This window comes from Leptinotarsa decemlineata, unplaced genomic scaffold, assembly GCF_025532065.1.
Source record: "Leptinotarsa decemlineata unplaced genomic scaffold, Ldec_3_MD MMD2_tig00001064_RagTag_RagTag, whole genome shotgun sequence".
Lineage (NCBI taxonomy): Eukaryota > Metazoa > Arthropoda > Insecta > Coleoptera > Chrysomelidae > Leptinotarsa > Leptinotarsa decemlineata.
This window is the reverse complement of record NW_027412558.1, coordinates 2419466-2439158: the sequence shown is the minus strand read 5'-3', so window position 1 is coordinate 2439158 and position 19693 is coordinate 2419466. Positions and strand designations below refer to the sequence as shown.

Genomic DNA, 19693 nt, shown 5'->3' with positions numbered 1-19693 from the left:
CTTTTTTGAAATTGACTGTTTCCTTCCTTCCTTTGGAAGATTCCAAATATTCCAAGATGGAGTAATAGAAAGCCAAACCCTTGTTTCCAACAAAAACAATAAATGTTATCAAAAACTTATTTAATACTGTCATAATGAACGGTATAGAATTTGCTAATTGAAGAAATTTATTGCAAAAAGCAAAACAAAGTAGAGAAAATGGGCACAAGAAGACACCGAAATATTGAACGAAAGTAATTTTTGTTTTTATCGATCTTTCTGAAGTAAAGTAAAGTAAAAATGAATATAAAAAATGAAAGTTTCCTAATGCTTCTAGTTCACAATGTATATCTTCATAACATACTCAATATATAATGGCAACACTGACAGATCACGCGTGAATGGAAGAAGTGCATCGTGCACTTCTTCCAATTTATGGGCAGTTTCGTCGGCCTGCTGAGGGAGCTATTCGGAAGCTTGTGACTAAATTTCGAACCTAGTTTACATTATTAGACATCAAACCACCAACACGCATACGTAGAGTGGGGACCGAAGAAAATATTGCGGCTGTATCCGCCAGTGTTCGTGATGACCGTGAAATGTCGATTCGCCGCCGTTCGCAGCAATTGGGCCTCTGTTACTCCACTACGTGGAAAATGTTGCGAAAGGATTTGGGTGTAAAACCTTATAAGATACAGCTGGTGCTAGAATTGAAGCCACACGACCTCCCACAACGCCCAACATTTGGTGAATGGGCGCTGGCAAAGTTGGAGGAAGATCCTCATTTTTATCGAAAAATTGTGTTTAACGACGAGGCTCATTTCTGGTTGAATGGATACGTTAACAAGCAAAATTGATGCATCTGGAGTGAAGACCAGTCACAAGCATTGCAAGAGCTACCGATGCATCCCGAAAAAGTCACTGTTTGGTGTGGATTATGGGTCGGTGGCATCGTCGGGCCGTACGTCTTCAAAGACGACAATGGCCGGAACGTTACTGTGAATGGCGAGCGCTACCGTGATGATTGATGACTTTTTGTTGCCCAAAATGGAAGAACTGGACATGCCTGACATGTGGTTTCTACAAGACGGTGCCACATCCACACGGCACGCGAAACAATGGCCTAATTAATACTCGCCTCCGGTGAACAGTTTATCTCACGTTTGGAGCCCGACAATTGGCCGCCTAGACCGTGTGATTTAACGCCTTTGGATTATTTCTTGTGGGCCATGTTGAGGCTCATGTCTACAAAGATAAACCAGCAACGACTGGCGCCCTGGAAGCCAATATTGAAGCATTTATACGTAAAATACCGGTCGATATGTTAGAGAGAGTGTGCCAAAATTGGACCTTGCGCATGGGCCATCTACAGCGGAGCCGCGGATAATATTTGCATGAAATCATCTTCAAACATAAAATTATATTGATCGTTCTATCGATTCCAATAAAGATTTCATCAATTTTTTCATATTTTTTGTGTTGTTTTGGAAATCAAATCCTATACTTCTTAAAAATCACCCGTTATTACAACTTTATGAAACATGGCAAAGGTAAAGGGAACAGATATTCCTTGAAAAAAAAATCGATGGGAGTTAGATCAGGTGAACATGGTTGCCACTTCACTGGTCATCTCTTATGAATCCACTGATTTGGATATTCTTTCAAACCAGCTTATCTTGAAATGAAGATAGAATTGTTAAAGAAGTTTTCTGCATCCAAATTTCATTGGCTATTTATTTCTTGAACTATAGTAAATATGACAACCATTACAGCAATTTTTTTATTTCATCAAGATTAGATATGGATCAATCAGTGGTTGAATCCGATTTGTGAGTTTTCATGGTGTGATATTTTCAAGATGTCAAGGTGCAACTTTCTTCATCATTTTCGTTATATTTTTATTCTGACCAATGTTTCAAGAAATCATGAACTGCTTGTTTCTTCAATAGAACTTCATATAACCGCTTCTTTCCATTCTATTTACTTAGAGATAAAACACAACCTCCAATATGTGTAAATGCATATAAATATCTCGATATATTCATGTATTTCATGAATGAAACTAGTTTTTCACAGTCATGTTCTGACAAGTAAACTCTTACATCAAATGAATCAACATTACACAACGTATAAATTCGAGTTATTTTTGCTTCGAAAAACCTACACACTGTTTAGCATCCACTTATAGGCATAGTAGGTGAACATCAGATGATATTATGAGAATTCAATTAAAATTGATTCTACTAATTATAAATATTTATACTGATCTAGAAAAACCGATAACGAGCTTATATCCACTGATTAGGTAAACGAATTCGGTAAAACCCACTTAACTTTTGACATATTATTGGCATTTTATTCAAATGAAATTTCTGTTAAACACATAGTATTAATCTATTTCCATTTGAGGTCGCAATGATTTGTTTTTCTTTGTAAATACGCTTTTTATATTTCCATATCTCAAATTAACTGTTTATCTCTCACTTCAGAAAAAAGTGTTCAGTTTTCGTACAAAATAATATTGATTTTTGAGTAATAATTTGATATAGTTTTTTCAATTATAGAGAGTACACTTGTTTGAATATATAAATACATATAATTACCATTGATTTTGGAAAAGTATTTTTTTTATTCCTTCTCAATTTTCTAGGGATAATCACAAAATTCTTTTTTGGGAGTTTTTGATCTGTAATCTTAGATATTTTTTTGTTTTGTATCACAAGTTCCCGAGGAAAAAGATCAGTTTTGACTGAGCTGTTACTTTACTTGAGCCATTATTTCATTTCATTTAATGTTATGGTAGATAAAGGTCATGATCATTTTTATTATAATTATTGAAATTCTATATTTCATGTTGTTTATCGATTTCAATAATCTATTTATGACATGCTATCTGATATTTCTATTCATTAGCTTTTCAGCTTTCCGTTTCATTTTATATTGTTTCTATATGACTTGTTTTCCTAGTACTTCACTTCAACATGATCAAACATACCATTCTTCTTCTTCTTCTCAATTTGTCCAGAGTGCCTAACCTGTGAGGCATTGAACCAGGTCTGTATTTTTTTGACTGAAAAGTTGAATTCTTGAATTATTTTGTACATTTGCCATGAAATTATTGCTCAATGAGAAATCATGTACAAAGTGTTCAATAGATTATTGAAGTTTCGATACTTGATAATTTTAAAAGACTTTTATTCATTTGTCCGAATCCAAACAGGCCTAATCGGTCTTGTTACATGGATGAACCGTGCAATAGTGTTAATGTGAAAATAAACCATGGGATAGTTATATCTTAGAGATTCAGTGATTTTCCGTCTTATTTAAACTTTACGAATAGAAGACGAAATACAGTCGGCGAAATTATAATGCCAAAGGTTATGTGATCGCAAATAGGTTATTTGACTGGATCATGGTGCATTTGATGAAAATAATGTAATCTGTGTTATTGGGAGTGTTGTTTCCAACTCCTAATGTGTCAGGGATTTTTGTTACGAAGAGGTCGAGCTTATATGCTTCATACAGTTTACATACGTGTTAGGTATCTTACGATTTCGACTTCTGAGGGTTCTTATTCGTAAAAGGGCGACAGCTGGTTGATAGAAAAACAGATTTTCGAGTCCATATATGACGTCCCACTTTGGATTTGGTAACAAAAATAATCACAATCGTATTTGAAATGCAACCGTTCGTAACAATTCTCAGAAGCAGCGAATTTTAGTAAGTCATCGCGAATTTAATGCACATTCTTCCTAGAACTGATAATATGTGAGAATAAATAATCAAGGAAAACATGCATTTTCTCAACAACAACAATCACCTATCACCTCATTCAGAAAACGGCGAAAAATAACAGTGAATGATTAAGATACCAGGAATTTCAATGCGACCGAATGTGACTCAGCGCGGTTCCAGAATCACATTTTGTTATATTTTCGTTCTAAATAAATGAACCGATGCCAATAAACTCAACTATGGCGCAATAAACACACTCCTTGCGATTGTATTGATGGGTTTTTGTATACGAGACGCTTTTGTGTGGTTTTCAATAATCCGGAGATAGGTGTTTCGTTTGCTTCGAGGAATCGTAATCTCTCAGAAGAAAATTATGGAAAAACAACAAAGGGGCCGATGTTAAGTCAAAAGTTGTTTGCACAGATATCGCCAAAGAAAACAACCTTGTTTACATACCTTGATCTATTTAGATTCGAGTGTTTGAAATATCACCTTCGAGTTTTATTGGTGTTGATCTACTGTATCTAGTTCAGTCACGAAAATAACCAACATTAAAGGGACGGTATATAATCAGCTTTCTGAATAAATCTTGAAAACTATCACGCCCCTATAAACAATACAGATATGTACAATTGGTCTCAACACCTAACGAACTCCCTTACGATGTTAAGAATAACGATAGGAGTATTGTTTGAAAAACTTTGGTAATGATCCGTATCCATATGTTATGGAAAATTTCCGCTGAAAGCAGTGGTTGTAGGATGAAGCCACATTTTAGACTGATCCTCTTTTCGATTTTTGTATTTCCATTAATGAATGTTTGCTAGGCATGATATGGATAATTTTATTTTCCCATCTTTGTACGCCAGTAATTATTAAAAGTAAAACATAAACCTCTGGTGAAGAATGGATCCAAAACAAGTAAAACAGTGCTCTATCTCAATCATCAACAATTCAAGTAGTAGCTTATGTGGACTACCCGAGTTTCTTAGTGAAGGAGCAGAATGTAAAAACAGAAAGAACTCGTTATACTATCAGGTGCCAACATGGACAAAAAATGCGGCAAAACAAGTTGCCACAGCGGCAACTATAGCGACAAAAAAGTTGCCACTATAGCAGTATACCGCAGTAGCAGACGAAACGTCATGTATAAAAACCTGCAGACCACCGGTAATATCGGCCAATTTGTTAGACACCGCCTGTGAAGGCCTACACATCAGTCTTGATGAAGTTCATTGTTAGATTCATTTAACACCAAAGGTTTCAATTCTATCTCACAAAATAATCTTGTTAAAGTAATTTTTATTTCACTCGTCCTATGCCACAACTATATAAAGATTTCTATACCGCTTCCTTGATTATTAGGATAATTAACGTCTGCATTACCACGTGTTTCCTGCTATCTCGTATAATAACAATAAAATATACGTCTTCAAGGTTTAATAGGAAGATTGGTGTTTACGAGATTTTTGAGGTACTTTTTTAAATTGAATATGCCGACAATAATTATCTTCAATTATGACAGTGTCGCACCGACTAATTTGTAAATGAAAAGGGATAAAATTTGTTCGTAGAACAACTATATATATTTTTTTGTGAAAAATACTTTGATTTCACGCAGTAACTCATCGCGGTAAACTAAAAAGTTTGCCCTTTCTACATCTGTATAAGGTCAATAAAAACTGATTATCCTCCACAAAAAATTACTTTCGTTCAATTCTTTCAACTGTTTTGGTTGAAAATTAGTTTTGTCATAATGAAGGAACTATTAACAAATTGAATTTCATCTCTACCACTCTTCCTTTAAGAATTTATCATCAAACTAATAATAATAATAATTTTCATTCCAGTCAGATCATATTTACATGATATTGGAAGAGTCACAGACATAATGTATACATGAAAACAGATGAAATGATAATATTGGATTTTTTAAAGGTTATAATAATAACCAGGGCATCCGAGTGTCATAACTCACGTTATTTTTTTGCTCAATAATTCTAATATGTCATAGTAACACTCATTACATAGACAGTTTTTAAGTTTTCATTGTTATTCCATCCCACAAATGCTCCTAGAAATTTAGTGGATTTCGCGAATGGGACTTCACTATTATTTACTGAGATTCTACTATTTTCAGATATTTCATTTCTGGTGAGAAAGTGCATACAAACTGTTTTAGCAGAATTCACCATCATAGAATTTTTCCCACACCACGTAGTAAATTCCTTTGCCAGTATATTCATTTTTGCAATGAGCTTTTCAAACGTTTCTGCTTCCCTTGCTAAAGTGGTATCATCAGTATATATAATTAGGTGTTTAGTCCTGACGTATTTGGGAAGATCATTTAAGAAGAAAAATTAGCGGACCAAGAATCGATCCTTGAGGTACACCAGCCTCCACCTCATGTGGGAGAGATCTCTGATTGTCAATTCATACAATAACTTTTCTGACCTCAAGATATGAAGCCAGCCACGAAAGAAATTTGCCACAGAAACCCAGCTCACTTAGTTTATTAATTGTAATATGAGTATTGATTGAGTCGAAAATTTTCGACAGGCTATTAGATTTCTATTGTACATATATATTACACAAAACCGGTACTCACCATAGTTTTCTTGAAGTTATTCATCGTTTTCTGCTCGAACTTGAGCGAATCGACGATGTTGGTGGGCGACCCCATTTCGGAAGGCAACGGCGTGTTATCTTCAGGAAAAGTCACAATCGGACTACTGTACGTCATGTTGCTCATCTCGTCGTCTGCGTCCACCAGGTTCTCCAGCGAACTCTTGAACTTGATGAGCGTGTTCGGCAGGCTGTTCTTCATGTCGTTGAGGTTGTTCTTCAATTCGACCAAATCGGATTTCATGTTAGACGCCTTCAGATCGGAGGTGACGTGCCGACGCTGACTCGTCGACGTCGAGCTGGTTGTCGATTTGCTAACTCTGGTCGTCGTAGTACTGCTTTGAGAGTTGGTCTGCAACTTATATAAAAAAGATCGAATGAGACATTGGCGTATTTTCGAGACGGTGATTCTTATTGTTCTAATTATAAGCGGTTTCGCGAAGCGCTGGAACTAGGCCAATGGCAACGGTTCACGGGGAAACTGCCAGAGGCGTAGATAAAACAGGTCAAAGGTCGACGAGATTATTTATTTATGAAACTGTGGGACTTTGATCTTCACACAAAAACGAAAACATGGTTAGAGGAATTTATACGAATGCCGTTTGGCCTCAAAAATACTCCTTCCCCTTCGTCCAGTACAATAATAATTATGAGTGCTATCGATACCTTTTGGACTGACAAACGTATCTACAACCATCCATAACTTTATGAATACTTCCGTACTTGAGAGCTAGAGAAGTTGAAGTTATAATGAGGAACACCTGTAAATCATTGAATGAAACACTAGATGCTGTTCAAAAATACCGAGAGGTTAGCAACGTCGATTCATTATTCAACCGGAATGTATTTAAAAGCCATAGCAATACACAAACACCAAGAGAACTTCAATAGAAAGTAAGAGAGAACATAACAGTTTACTGTGATTTTCACAACCGACAGGTTTGAAAAATCGAGACATGTGGTTTGATACACAGTAGCTTCTTCAATCAGGACTGATCTGAAGAAAAAATTTGGATAAACCAACATTTACCTCTGTAACACCCTGACTATCAGAGTTGCCAACACAATACACTTTACTACCTCCCTAATTAACATTAAGATATCTGAAATAGTAACTGACATCTTGAATGTTTTGAAAACCTTTCAAAAAGAGGATTAGCATTATAAAACTTAGTTTTTTCAGTGTTACAATGAATAATTGAGTTGTAAGTTTTATGTTGGGGAAATACTTTTTCAAACACTAACCTCTGCTATAAATATACTCTTTTCAATTTTTATATATCTTAAAACATTATTCAGTCTTACCTTTTTCTATCACTTTGGCGTACCACACTGAGATTCAGGTGATCTGAAGCGATTGTTTGTTGTTACGCTTGCTTGTGTTGGATGCCAATTTTATCCAGTCACATAAAATTTAAAGTGAAACGTAAAATTCCCGTGAGTTGAGAGTTACGATGAAATGTATATCCGTCGGATAAGCTGAGATCACACAGTTAAAAATTCAGGGAGAGATATTATTATGTGTAATCATTGATTGATAGATTAGTATCAGTCGACAAAAACATTAGTTCAATATTTAATAAAGAAATTATTGGTGACAGATTTCTATAACTATCATTAGTTTGAAGCAAGTTGGTTCGAATATTATGTGAACTCTTTAACATTCCATCCCGGTAATAAAATTCAGATCAACCTAAAATTGCAATGTTTGTATTTTTCCAAATGTGCGGTATAGAAATTGATAATACAATGTAAACATAAACCATTATTTCCTCTCCATATTAATCTTGTTGATTCTGGGGTAATCTCGACTTTTATCTAATCTTTACAAACTACGTCAGTTTCTAACAATGAACATACTTTTGGAAGGTTTTCCAATAATCAAAATTTTTGTTTTCGGTTCTTAGGAGCTACCTACGATGCCCGAAATGCTTGAAGGGCCACATTTATGACGGTATGTACCTCAAATGTCGAAATTTTTTCAAGGACAAATCACAAGCTCTACATAAAAATCCTTAAGGCGATTCACATTGGATTTGAATTGCTGGAGATTGAATCCATTTGGAACTAATATAAACTCAGATGAACTGAGAGTTATTGCAAAGTTCATGGTTCTTTTGATTACATTTTTGTAGGATTTTTGCAAGAAAGCAAATTTTATCCATTGATGTCGGAAGTTTCAGCTGTTCCTAAATCAACTCCAGTACTAAAATCTTCAGAAGATTGGTCTAGCGAAAATTTCAATGGCCTAGATAGTTTCAAGATCCATATTTGTCAACAGATTGAGCTAATCTGAAAAATTTTATTCTTTAGAAAAAGAGTGTTTTGTTGTTTTACATATATATCGAATGGTCCAACGAAAAGTATGCACTTTGCTTGAGGGGGGCACATTTTAGATGTATTTTTCTACCTGTGCCTTCAACCCCCTAGCAAGGGTGAGTAACAACCCTAAAATTTCAAATGGAAAGTGGGATCGAGTGATATATCATTTGAAAGGGCACAAAATTCTCTTTCCAATGATTTGGTGTTAATGAAAATGCGGAAAAAACGGCATTTTTATCACTACTACATTCCTCAATTTCTCTCGTGCGTTTTTTGGTTCAAATAACAACAGCAGATAAGTGTACAAAAAGAATTTAGGCAAACGTTCATTGATTCAGTACGGTTGCTTTTGAAATTATTTCAACTTTACTGTAAAAATGGTTTATTCCATTCCTGAACGAATTGAAATTGTTGAACTTTATTATCAACATAATAGTTGTGCTAGACTTACTGCTCGCCTCTTTAATAACAGTCATCCTGGGAAAAATGTGAATGATTCGTACGTTGCCAAGTTAGTCCAAAAGTTTGTCCATACCGGATCTGTCTGTAATGTGAAACACCAGCCACAGAAACCGATCAGAAATGAAGCAGTGGAAGTCGCTGTTTTGGGATATGTTGAATTGGATCATACTCAAAGTACCCGTCAGCTTGCTGCAGCCTCAGGTGTCTACCGTTCGTCCATAATACGGATATTGAAAGCCTTTAAATTTCATCCGTACAAAATTAAATTAGTACAGGAACTCGATGAAGATGATCCTGATAGAAGGCTGGAATTTTGTGAACAACTGAGCCAGCTACTAATTGATGATCCGCACCTATCATTCAACACGTGCTTTTCCGATGAGAGTACATTTTTTTTAATGGAGCTGTGAATTGGCATAATTGCCGTTAGTGGAATGACAGTAACCCACACTTATTCCGAGAGGTCCATACCCAGTACCCTCAAAAAATCAATGTCGAGTGTAGCATATTAGGTAGTCATATCGTAGGCCACTTTTTATTCCTGGGAATTTAACTGGTGAGGTCTACCTGAACATGCTTGAAGATACAATTGATCCTCTCATAACAGAAATAATTGAAAATGACCAAAATCATAACGATGATCGGCTTCGTTTCTAGCAAGATGGAGCACCTCCTCACTATGTTGCTCCGGTAAGAGAGTTTTTAGATGACCGGTTTCCTGAACGGTGGATTGGAAGGAGAGGCCTCATCGAATGCCCTGCCAGGTCACCTGATTTATCGCCTTTAGACTTTTTCCTTTGGGCACACTTGAAAAATAAATGTTTTGCTACGCAGCCCAAGTCCATAGAAGATCTTCGCCAACGAATTACAGCAGAGTGCAGAAGTATAACACCTGATATGCTACAGAATGTTAGGAATAGATATGAACAAGATCTGTATTATTGTATGGAAGCAAATAGGTCACATTTTCGGCACTTGCTGAAGTAGGATTCTACTAAGTCAATTACACATTTCAAAGTACTGGGTTGTAGTTGTTTTTCTTCATAATACCTACATGTTTGAGTGAAATACAACAAATTAGGTATCATTGAAAAGAGAATTTTATGCCTTTTCAAATGATATATAACTCGACCCCACTTTCCATTTAAAATTTTAGGGTTGTTACTCACCCTCGCTAGGGGGTTGAAGGCACAGGTAGAAAAATACATCTAAAATGTGTCCCCCTCAAAAGCAAAATTGACCTGTCCGAGCATTTTTGCGTTAAGTTACAAAAAAAGGAGAAAAGCAAGGTGCATACTTTTCGTTGGACCACTCTGTATGTTATGTTTTACATATGACTATAGAACGCGTGTACCTTTTCAATAAATATTGACTCACGGAAAAATGTAATGATAATATTATCAATAAATAAGAAGGGGCTATTTATATGACATTGGAATTATTAAATTATGTCACGAATTCATTATTCGGTAATAAATGATTGTTCAGATGAGATAAAAACCAGAATAACATCTGTAATGTTTCTTAAATATCATGATTTCGCTATGGAAATTTCTGCTATCTTGAAACCGTTTAACAAAGAACAAATAGAGCAGAATCTTACGCCCAATGGAAAAGTTAAAAGATAAATCGAAAAACAAAACAATTATTCATTTATAACACACCTGAACTATTTTGATAGGAACAAACATGAATAAAGCAAACTCTCATGAGTCTGATAAAAACAAATCGCGTAAGAGTTTAATCTTTCGTGCACATCTAGTAAATATTTATTGAAAAAACATAGAGCATTCTTTCAAACTATAAATTCCGACCTTGCGAATTAATTAATATACCGAACGAAAAAAGATTAGTTTCAAGATGGGACCGCCTGATTACGGATTTGTACTTCAGCAAAACGAATGAATGTTTAAAACGTAATTTATTTACTTGACCGTTGAAAATTATTGACTGAGAACATAAAATGCATTTGTTTAAAACTAGCGACCTAATTCCAAAGTAACATACGAATAGTGAGTGCTATTATTCAGTTTCATTAACTAAACACCCATACATTATTGTATAGTTGGTATTTATTGGCTTACACTATGTAGGAAAGGCATAAATTTCATTAAACTTTCGGTTTAAGAAACATCAAGAGTAAAAAACGTGTGGGAGTGAAAATATGTTTGTAATATCTGTATAGTAAAGGGATCCAAAGGTACTGGAAAACATTTCTTGTAACTCTACGTAGAGTCTATATAAGCTAGAATATCTGTAGTGGCAGAAATCACATTGTCAATTATTTTATATTACCAACCTCAATATCTACAATTCGGCAACCTAGCAACCATATAATATGAAGGGAACATGAGAAAAAGTATTTTTGGGAGGTTTACTTCTTCCTAAGTGAATAATAAAGAATACCCAGTTTGAAATGAAAAGAATAAGATGAAAAGTTTCAACTGAAACTGTTTGTAGAAACTATTACAGGAATAATTCGTATTTGAAAGTTAATAAAAAAGGTGCCAATTGATAGTGGTTTCACAATAAACTTCTGAAAGTGCATCTAAAAATTGGTGGTTTATTCTGTGTCCAACATAAGGAGTGCCAGTTTGGAAATTCGGAAATCACAAGACAATCTCGGTTAAATTAGAGCTTATTTCAATGCCGTTTTAAAGTTTGAAAAATTCCAATGATAAACGTTACATCAGTAAACTTATAACAGATGATTCTTTTTTATAATGTATAAAAATCAATAACAATTTAGGATGGTTTTTCGGAGACAAAACTTCGGACTGGAAATCTATAAAAGCCATCTTGAACATCTTCAAAAGTAGAAATGGGAAACTGTTTCCGTTCTCAATACCTCCTTGAAAAATGACAGAGAAAAATTTAAACTAAACCTGCGAATTCCGTTTTTTTTTAAATATTTCCGGAATAAATCGGACTTTTCTAAATTTGAAAACCCGTCGATAAATATTTACTTTTGGAGCTTTTAAACCCATTCTTTCGCCAATTGTCGACTAGAAATTAATCCAAAAACTTGCACCAATTTACTCTTTGCCAGGGAATTTTCGGACAGAAATTATCAGCGGCTGTAATTGGTGTTAATACTGAATGGAAGAATATTTTTCTAAAAGCCACAAATAATAATACTCTAATCTGATAGAAAGCGAAGCAGTTTCATGGTCCATTGTGTGATTTTGTGTGACTAGAGAATTTGGCGATGAGAAAAGTGAGGTTACACGTGTGTAGTTGAATGGAAGTGCAGTTCTGTTCGTTATAATGAGCTTTTAATACTTTGTAATAAGAAACTATATAAACGGTTGATGATGCTTTGAGATAATATTACTTTTTTCAGTGTTTTTTTCAACTTCTTACTTCATGGCCTAGAATATTATTGGGGAATGTTCCTCCTGAAGAAAATCAAGTAGTTTTCATAAAAGAGCTCTAAAACAACGCATTTTGAACTTATCATTTCAACCTTTCTCTTTAAAAAATTATTTAAAACAGAGGAATGAAATAATGCATTCAACATTTAAAAGGATTTGTTTCTATTTCACCATTTGGCAACATCGGTTATAGCTCATAAAGGACAATGAATCTGTTACCTGTATGAGACAAACATTTCAACCTTTCTCTTTAAAAAATTATTTAAAACAGAGGAATGAAATAATGCATTCAACATTTAAAAGGATTTGTTTCTATTTCACCATTTGGCAACATCGGTTATAGCTCATAAAGGACAATGAATCTGTTACCTGTATGAGACAAACAAAGATGACAGATGACAGAGGCGTGCTGTTCTGTTTACTTATGTTCCAAGTTCCGAGACATTCTGTGACATATGACATTTTGTGCACCTAACCTATCTTCCTCTATATAAATAAATAACAAAACAACTGTTGTTTATGTGGCTTGTGGAGGTGGTATTGAACTATAATTTATATTTTCCCTTAATTGTTGATTTATGAAGATAATTTTCCTTTTTTAAAGTAGAATATCTAGGTACGTATAAATTATTTCAACTGATATAGGCGATGTGGCCAATATGTGAATTAGAAACAAATTCCCAACATTTGAAACATCAATTTGAATACTTTTCGAAGTGAATTTGAAAAACTCATGAATTAAACTCAACTTTATTTTGTTCAAACTTGCATTTGCTGTAATAACCCAAATTGAGGAACATTCCCCATTGCTAATACATGCACATACAGTACATATGCATGTACTTGAAGTAAAGTCAGTTTTGTCGAAGTGTTCATTGAAAACACACATAAATTTGCTGGTTCCCACTATGCTTTTTCATTTCTTTGCTGTTCTACATATTGACAACAAAGTTGTTATGGCTCACTGAATAATACACATGGTTTGAAAACCATTATGAGGAGCTGAGGTTGAATCTAATATTTTTCTTGAGTTGGACGATCTAATTAGCAAATCTCGTGGTCCTGCCGAATACGCCAAATTACTGACTAATCGGAGTTTTATCTTCTCAAATTCATATTACGCAGTAACTTTTCGGTATGAATCTTTTAGTTGTCTCTCTTTCTCTGTCTCTTTCTTCCCTTCTCTCTCTGTTTCTCTTTCTGTCTTTTTTTCTTTGTCTCTCCCTCTCTCTTTTTCTCTCTCTTTATTTATTTATTCATTTTATTTATTTATTTGTAATACAATATTCTAAAGGACGTAGCCCAATTACAGAGCAGGAACTAACAGAGTATAATAAATACATCACAAACAAGTAGCTATAAAGACTACACATTTTATATTTATAATAGGTGACAAAACAATTATTTTTGGAAATGGGATTTTATATCTGACAGTTTGCAACTAAATATATCTAAATTATCCCTAACAGAGATTTTCACTTTACACATGGTATGGATCGGAGAATTCTCCAGAACATTGGTGCCGGATGTTTTTATATAGAGAGTACTCGGGTGTTTGGAACAGATTCTAGCAATGCAAATATTAAACTTTTCCAGTAATGTTGGGCAGTCAACTATGCTTTTGATGATTTTATAAGTTAGTAGAACACTATAATATTCACGCCTTTTTTCGAGACTGAAAAAGTTATGCCTTTGTAGCAATTCAGGGTGGGTTGTTCCCATTGGAGAATAAATGCCATCAGTTTTTAGGCTTAGCAGTTTTAAAACCGTCGTTGAATTGCTTCTATTCTATCAATGTGATATTGATAAAAGGGGCTCCACACAACTGTCGCATATTCTAACTTTGATCTAATGAAAGCATAGAATAGGGTTTTTATGGTCGAAGTTTCTTTAAAATCACTACTGTTACGTGCAATTTATCCGTACAAACGACAGGAGGAGGTTACAACATTATCGATATGTCTATTAAATGATAGTGCAGTGTCAAATGTAATGCCAATATCAATAAATGTTTCTGGTCTCACAAGGAAAACGTTTTCTATTGAATAATCTAAGATCAAGATGTTCGTTTTCAAACTGTAGGACATGACCTTACATTTATCCGGATTTAGCAACAAGTTATTTCGATAAAACCATTCTACAACCCGTCCTAAGTTTGCTGAGAGGTTCACACAATCATCTATGTTCTCAACAAAGCAGTATAGTTTTAGATCATCAGCATACAAAAGGAAATAAACATCTATAACATCTGCAATATCGTCAAGGAAGATATTAAAGAGCAGCGGTCCCAGATTTGAAGCTTGTGGAACACCGGAAGAAGCACTATATTCGGTAGATTTCAAACCATTGAGCTGAACACTTGTGAATCCAGATTCACCTATTTCTCACAATTTGAAATTTTCAAATTTTAAAAATAATTAGCTTACACTAAATTTTTGTTTCTCAACTATTGAGTCACCAGACTTTACGAAGTTTCGAATTCACTTCGGAAGCGATAATATTGATCGTCAAAGGACATGTTACCGATAAATGTCGGTACTTTTGATTATTAGCGTAAGAAAACAGTGATGCATCGAAGTTTATAAATAAACAGAATGAAATTAAAATAGCTCTGCTCACCGAAGTTGTGGTTACATTCGTCCTTGGGTTTTTTATAATAGTCTGAATCGTAGGTTCATTTCCATTAGCGTTGAGATCCGTGGGAGATTCGCTCGCCATCTGAAAAACAAAACAAAAATCATAAAATCGTTATAAAACTTGTTTATTCACGGAGTTATACAAAAAGTCATAATCATCAAGATAACATGGCGAACAATTAAATTGCACTCGAAACTAATATTAATCGCATTCCTCAGGGATCTACTCTAGACCGCTTTTTTCTAACCTGCTTGTACATGAAATATCAATATTGATAATATATAATAATAATAATAATAATAAATGGGCTTTATTCATTGACATACATTGTTTATAAAGAAGAAGTAAATACAAAAATCAATGAAAGGGCGAGGCTGGGGGATAGCATGTTTTATATAGAAATATAAAAATAATTACCTAGTATACATTGGTAAAAAAAACAAAGGTTATAAATTCCAAAGTAAATATTGAAAATCTATTTAGCTTAAATAAAGGTAAAATATATGTCAAAACATACACATAGGTGAGACAAAGGTAAAACCATATGAGCAAGAAATAACATGAATATATTATCTATCCAGACGACTTCAGATATGGTTTCAACTTTTTCTTGAAATTATATATGGAGTAGTGTCTAAATTCACTGGGCAGAGCATTATATTTTTTGATAGAGTCGTAAATAAAACTACGAGAAAAGCAGGTTGTCGAGTGTTTTGGAATAATAAAAGTGCGACGGTTTCGTGTCCTCGAATTATACTGTGATTTGAAAGTTTTATATCCTTCATAAATATGATTTGTCTTTTTGTAAATGAGGAACTTATGTGTATTGACGAGTAGGTGGAACTGCCAGGTTTCAGCAATCGGTAACCAACCTGACTCCTCGAACTTGGGGGATATATGGTCGAATTTTCTCACACCATAAGATAGACGAATGCAATTGTTTCGTATTTTTGTAAGCGACTTACATCAGTTTGTATCAAAGCAGGCCCGTAGATTATATCGCAGTATGCTAATCTAGACAATATGAGGGTTTCGCAAAGTTTCAACTTCAATTTGGAAGTCATAATATATCTACTTTGATAGAGTTGACGTAAGATACTGGTCGAGCCACGACAAAGTGAATTTATATGTTTGTGAAATCTCAAATCAGCATCTAGCCATGAACCCAAGTTCTTGCTTTCTGTAATTGTTTGTAGTAAGTCTTGTCCAAGTTGGATTTCAATTCTTCCTTCAATATCCTGTCTTTTGTGTTTCGGGCCAAAAAGTATCAGCTGAGATTTTTTGGAATTCAATTTCAGGATATGGGCTATAGATAGATCCAGTAACTTTTGAAGATCGCTGTTAATTTTTTCCATTGCTACCTGCCAGTTACTAGGAGGAAATCGATAATATAACTGAGTGTCATCTGCATAATGATGAACTGTGCAATGATCAATTATTTTATGGAAGTCAGATATATATAGAAAGAATAGAATTGGGCCAATGATAGAGCCCTGAGGTATTCCATAATCAACAGGTAAAGCACTAGAACACTTTCCATCCAGACATACTGACTGAGTTCGATTTCTGAGGTAACTTTTCAATAGATCTACAGTCCCTTTACTAAATCCGAGAAATTACATTTTCCTACACAGAATATTGTAGTCTAATGTATCGAATGCTTTACTGTAGTCCAAGAGTACATTTGTTATTAAATTATTATTGTATACAAACGAATCAATTTGATCTTTCATAATCCGCTCGAACACCTTAGATAGGATAGACAGTTTGCTAATCGGCCCCAAATGAGATAATTCAGTTGGATTTTCACATTTTGGCAAAAGGAGTACAATTACATGTTTCCATATAGTGCTAACTGTTGGAGAAATCCGAATTAGTATATTGAATGACTGAAACCAGAGTTCAAAAACGAAAAATTTGTGATCCAATACCAGACAGCGCTGTTTAGACTTGCCATAGGTCACATTAATGGTGACCTGTTCTTGAATTATTCTTGTCTAGACTACCTACTCATAGACTGGTTTGGACCAGTATATTTATGCAACCAGTTGCTCCAATAATGAAAACTAAAACATATTTGGGAAAAATTTACATTTCTATTGAAGTGAATATGTATAATACCTTAATGATTTATATTCAATGTATTTTTTATCGTTGACATAATCATTTATCAGTTAATTTCTCTGAACGTTACACGTTTCTTGGAAAATGAATAGCTAGTACTAGTACTAGTAGAATTATCAGAATCTATAGGATGTTGATTCTAAAGAAAAATATTCATATTCATTTAAAATTTTCAGACATTATGCCATTTTTCAAATATACAAAATGAACGTACTTAGACCATAGACTTCATAACTTACGAAACAGCTCGTCACTTAGCGATTTGATACCTTCTGGACTACGTTATAGAAAAAGAAACTGGGAAGGATGGAGTAATATACGATTTAAATTATTTCATTTTTTAAAATCTTCTTTCTTTAGGCCACAATTAGCAGGGAAATTTGAATGCAACTAATACACTAACAATAACAACTAATTTAAAGTGATCCATCTTCTTCCAAGAAGGTAGTTCCCAATCTTCTTCTTTGAAGGTCAGTCCATAAATTAGTTACAAAGTCCATGACTTAGTAGACCCTAGTTCACACCAAGTAATTCACGATTTGAGCCAAGTTAAGCTAACAAATTGTCTTATAGTTGAAAACAAGTCAGGGAAACCAAAAAAGTGTACATTTTCCAGCCTGCCAGCATGAAATTTAACCCTAAAATCGAAACGATTGAATTCTTATACTCCACAGTCAGGTCGAACCGAACTGAAACTAAACTCACAATTGCGATCTTGCAAGCCATTAAGATTAATTAATACTGATAAAGAAAACATTAAAGACAGAAAGGCTGGAGCCACGTTGCACCGGACATCCGCAAATGTAAAATTGGAACGTGATGGTTTTATTACAGCCATTTGAGGAGGAACAAAGAACTCGTGCCTTCTGCTGCATTCCCGAGGTTATTCAATCTGTTACGATTACGTCTAGAAGGCGAAGTTTTCCAAAGCGTTCATTCACGATGAATTGAAATATAAATAGTATTTATTATGGCTTTTTATTGTTAAGAAACAACCGAAAAACGAAGCGTTTGAAGAATAAAAGCAGGGTAAGTATGAAGAGACTTTAAACAGAGGTATTTGTGGTGACGTCATTGGAGGAAAATCAATTTGGCAATACTGAAAGTATGGGCAGTCCTGATCCGTAATTATTCTAGGGTTATCGGTCAACTAGATTGTAAGACCCTTTGCAAATAAAGACGCAGATACGTATTCATTCCATATTGTTGTAATTCGTGCATATAATCTTAAATATTTGATTATCCATTACACGTGAAAATAATTTTTAGAACACGCACTACAAGTAATAAAAATTAGTAAAGATAGTGACTTTTCCCAGAATTTGATGAGATAATACTGTCTATCGATGGAGGATTAACCGATTAGAGAATTATAAATATCTGATACAAAAAGCATATACCAATAAAATTTCTGCTAAAAAAGTGAAGCATAGGATTGTTGAAGAAAACTAATGATTATGTGATTAATCTTAAATTTGGATAATAAAAAAGGACCGGGAAATCTTTGAATGAAGATTGTAGAATTTATAACTAAGATTGTCGGTAACAGAGCGAAATTATTCTTTCTAAAGGTCCCTCTGGCGAGCATTATTGAAATATTTGAAAATTAAACTTGGTTATTTTGTTATTAGTCAAGGGGCTATGCTTGAAGACTGACAGTAAACAAACCAATGTTCAAGCCAGTTTCGGATATACCCACACAGTAGGTCGAATGGACTAACGCCTATCAGAAAACAACTACTCCACTGGCTAATACCACGAACGGCGTTGGATAATATCCGACAGGCGTCAGTGTAGGAATCTTCACAGAAAACGTCCTGCATATGCAATTGGCAATACAACTGAAAGAGTCGACCTTACTGATACTGATAAATTTCGCAGTTTTCCTGTTGTTCCAAAATCAACAGACTTTGGATTTAAACAAATGATAAACAAGATAGCACTCATTGTTCACTTGCTGAGAAAAACAAATTTCACTTTCATGGCACAGAATAAAAGCAAACAAAGAAAATCTTTCCACAAACATTCCATATTGGATAAAAATCAATACCATCATGTTGAATATCCTATCACATCTTGTGGGTGACACCAGCACCATCGAAAACAGCTGATTACGAAGCACTTTTTGGAACAAACACAATTATCGCGATAAACGTTCACGTTGAGACTTCAAACTTATCACGCTTCACAAGTAAGACCCGAAATCGACTGATATTTCTCGTCCGAGTGGCTAAGTTTATCTAGAGTCACGTTCCCGTCTTATCTGCGTTATTACAAGATATGACATATGTCAGACGGGATGTCGGGCGACCTTTCTCCAAGATGAGAGCGAGTCTTTGTTCAGATCCGTAACCGCAACTCGGATTGTACGGTGACGTGCGAATGGATTTAGCGAATGAATGTGACAGGAAGTTGTTTTTTGGGCTACTTGACGC

The 19693-nt window shown here is 34.5% G+C and overlaps 1 protein-coding gene across 14 annotated transcripts in view; it reads right to left on the bottom strand.

The window, feature by feature from the left end:
- Sarm (Sterile alpha and Armadillo motif) overlaps positions 1-19693 on the bottom strand; it is a 185890-nt gene that overhangs the window by 22568 nt on the left and 143629 nt on the right. For 8 of the 14 annotated variants that reach the window (XR_012465499.1, XM_023166048.2, XM_074175526.1 and 5 more), the window contains 2 exons: positions 15117-15215; positions 6323-6697 (listed from right to left, as the gene is read on the bottom strand). Coding sequence is in view for 13 of the 14 variants with exons in the window: in XM_023166048.2 (XP_023021816.1) it covers positions 6323-6697; positions 15117-15215 (474 nt within the window). In the remaining variant the exon portion in view is untranslated. Of the gene's footprint in view, positions 1-6322; positions 6698-15116; positions 15216-19308; positions 19470-19693 lie in introns of those variants that run through there. The other 6 variants (XM_074175528.1, XM_074175529.1, XM_074175531.1 and 3 more) reach the window with 3 other exon arrangements.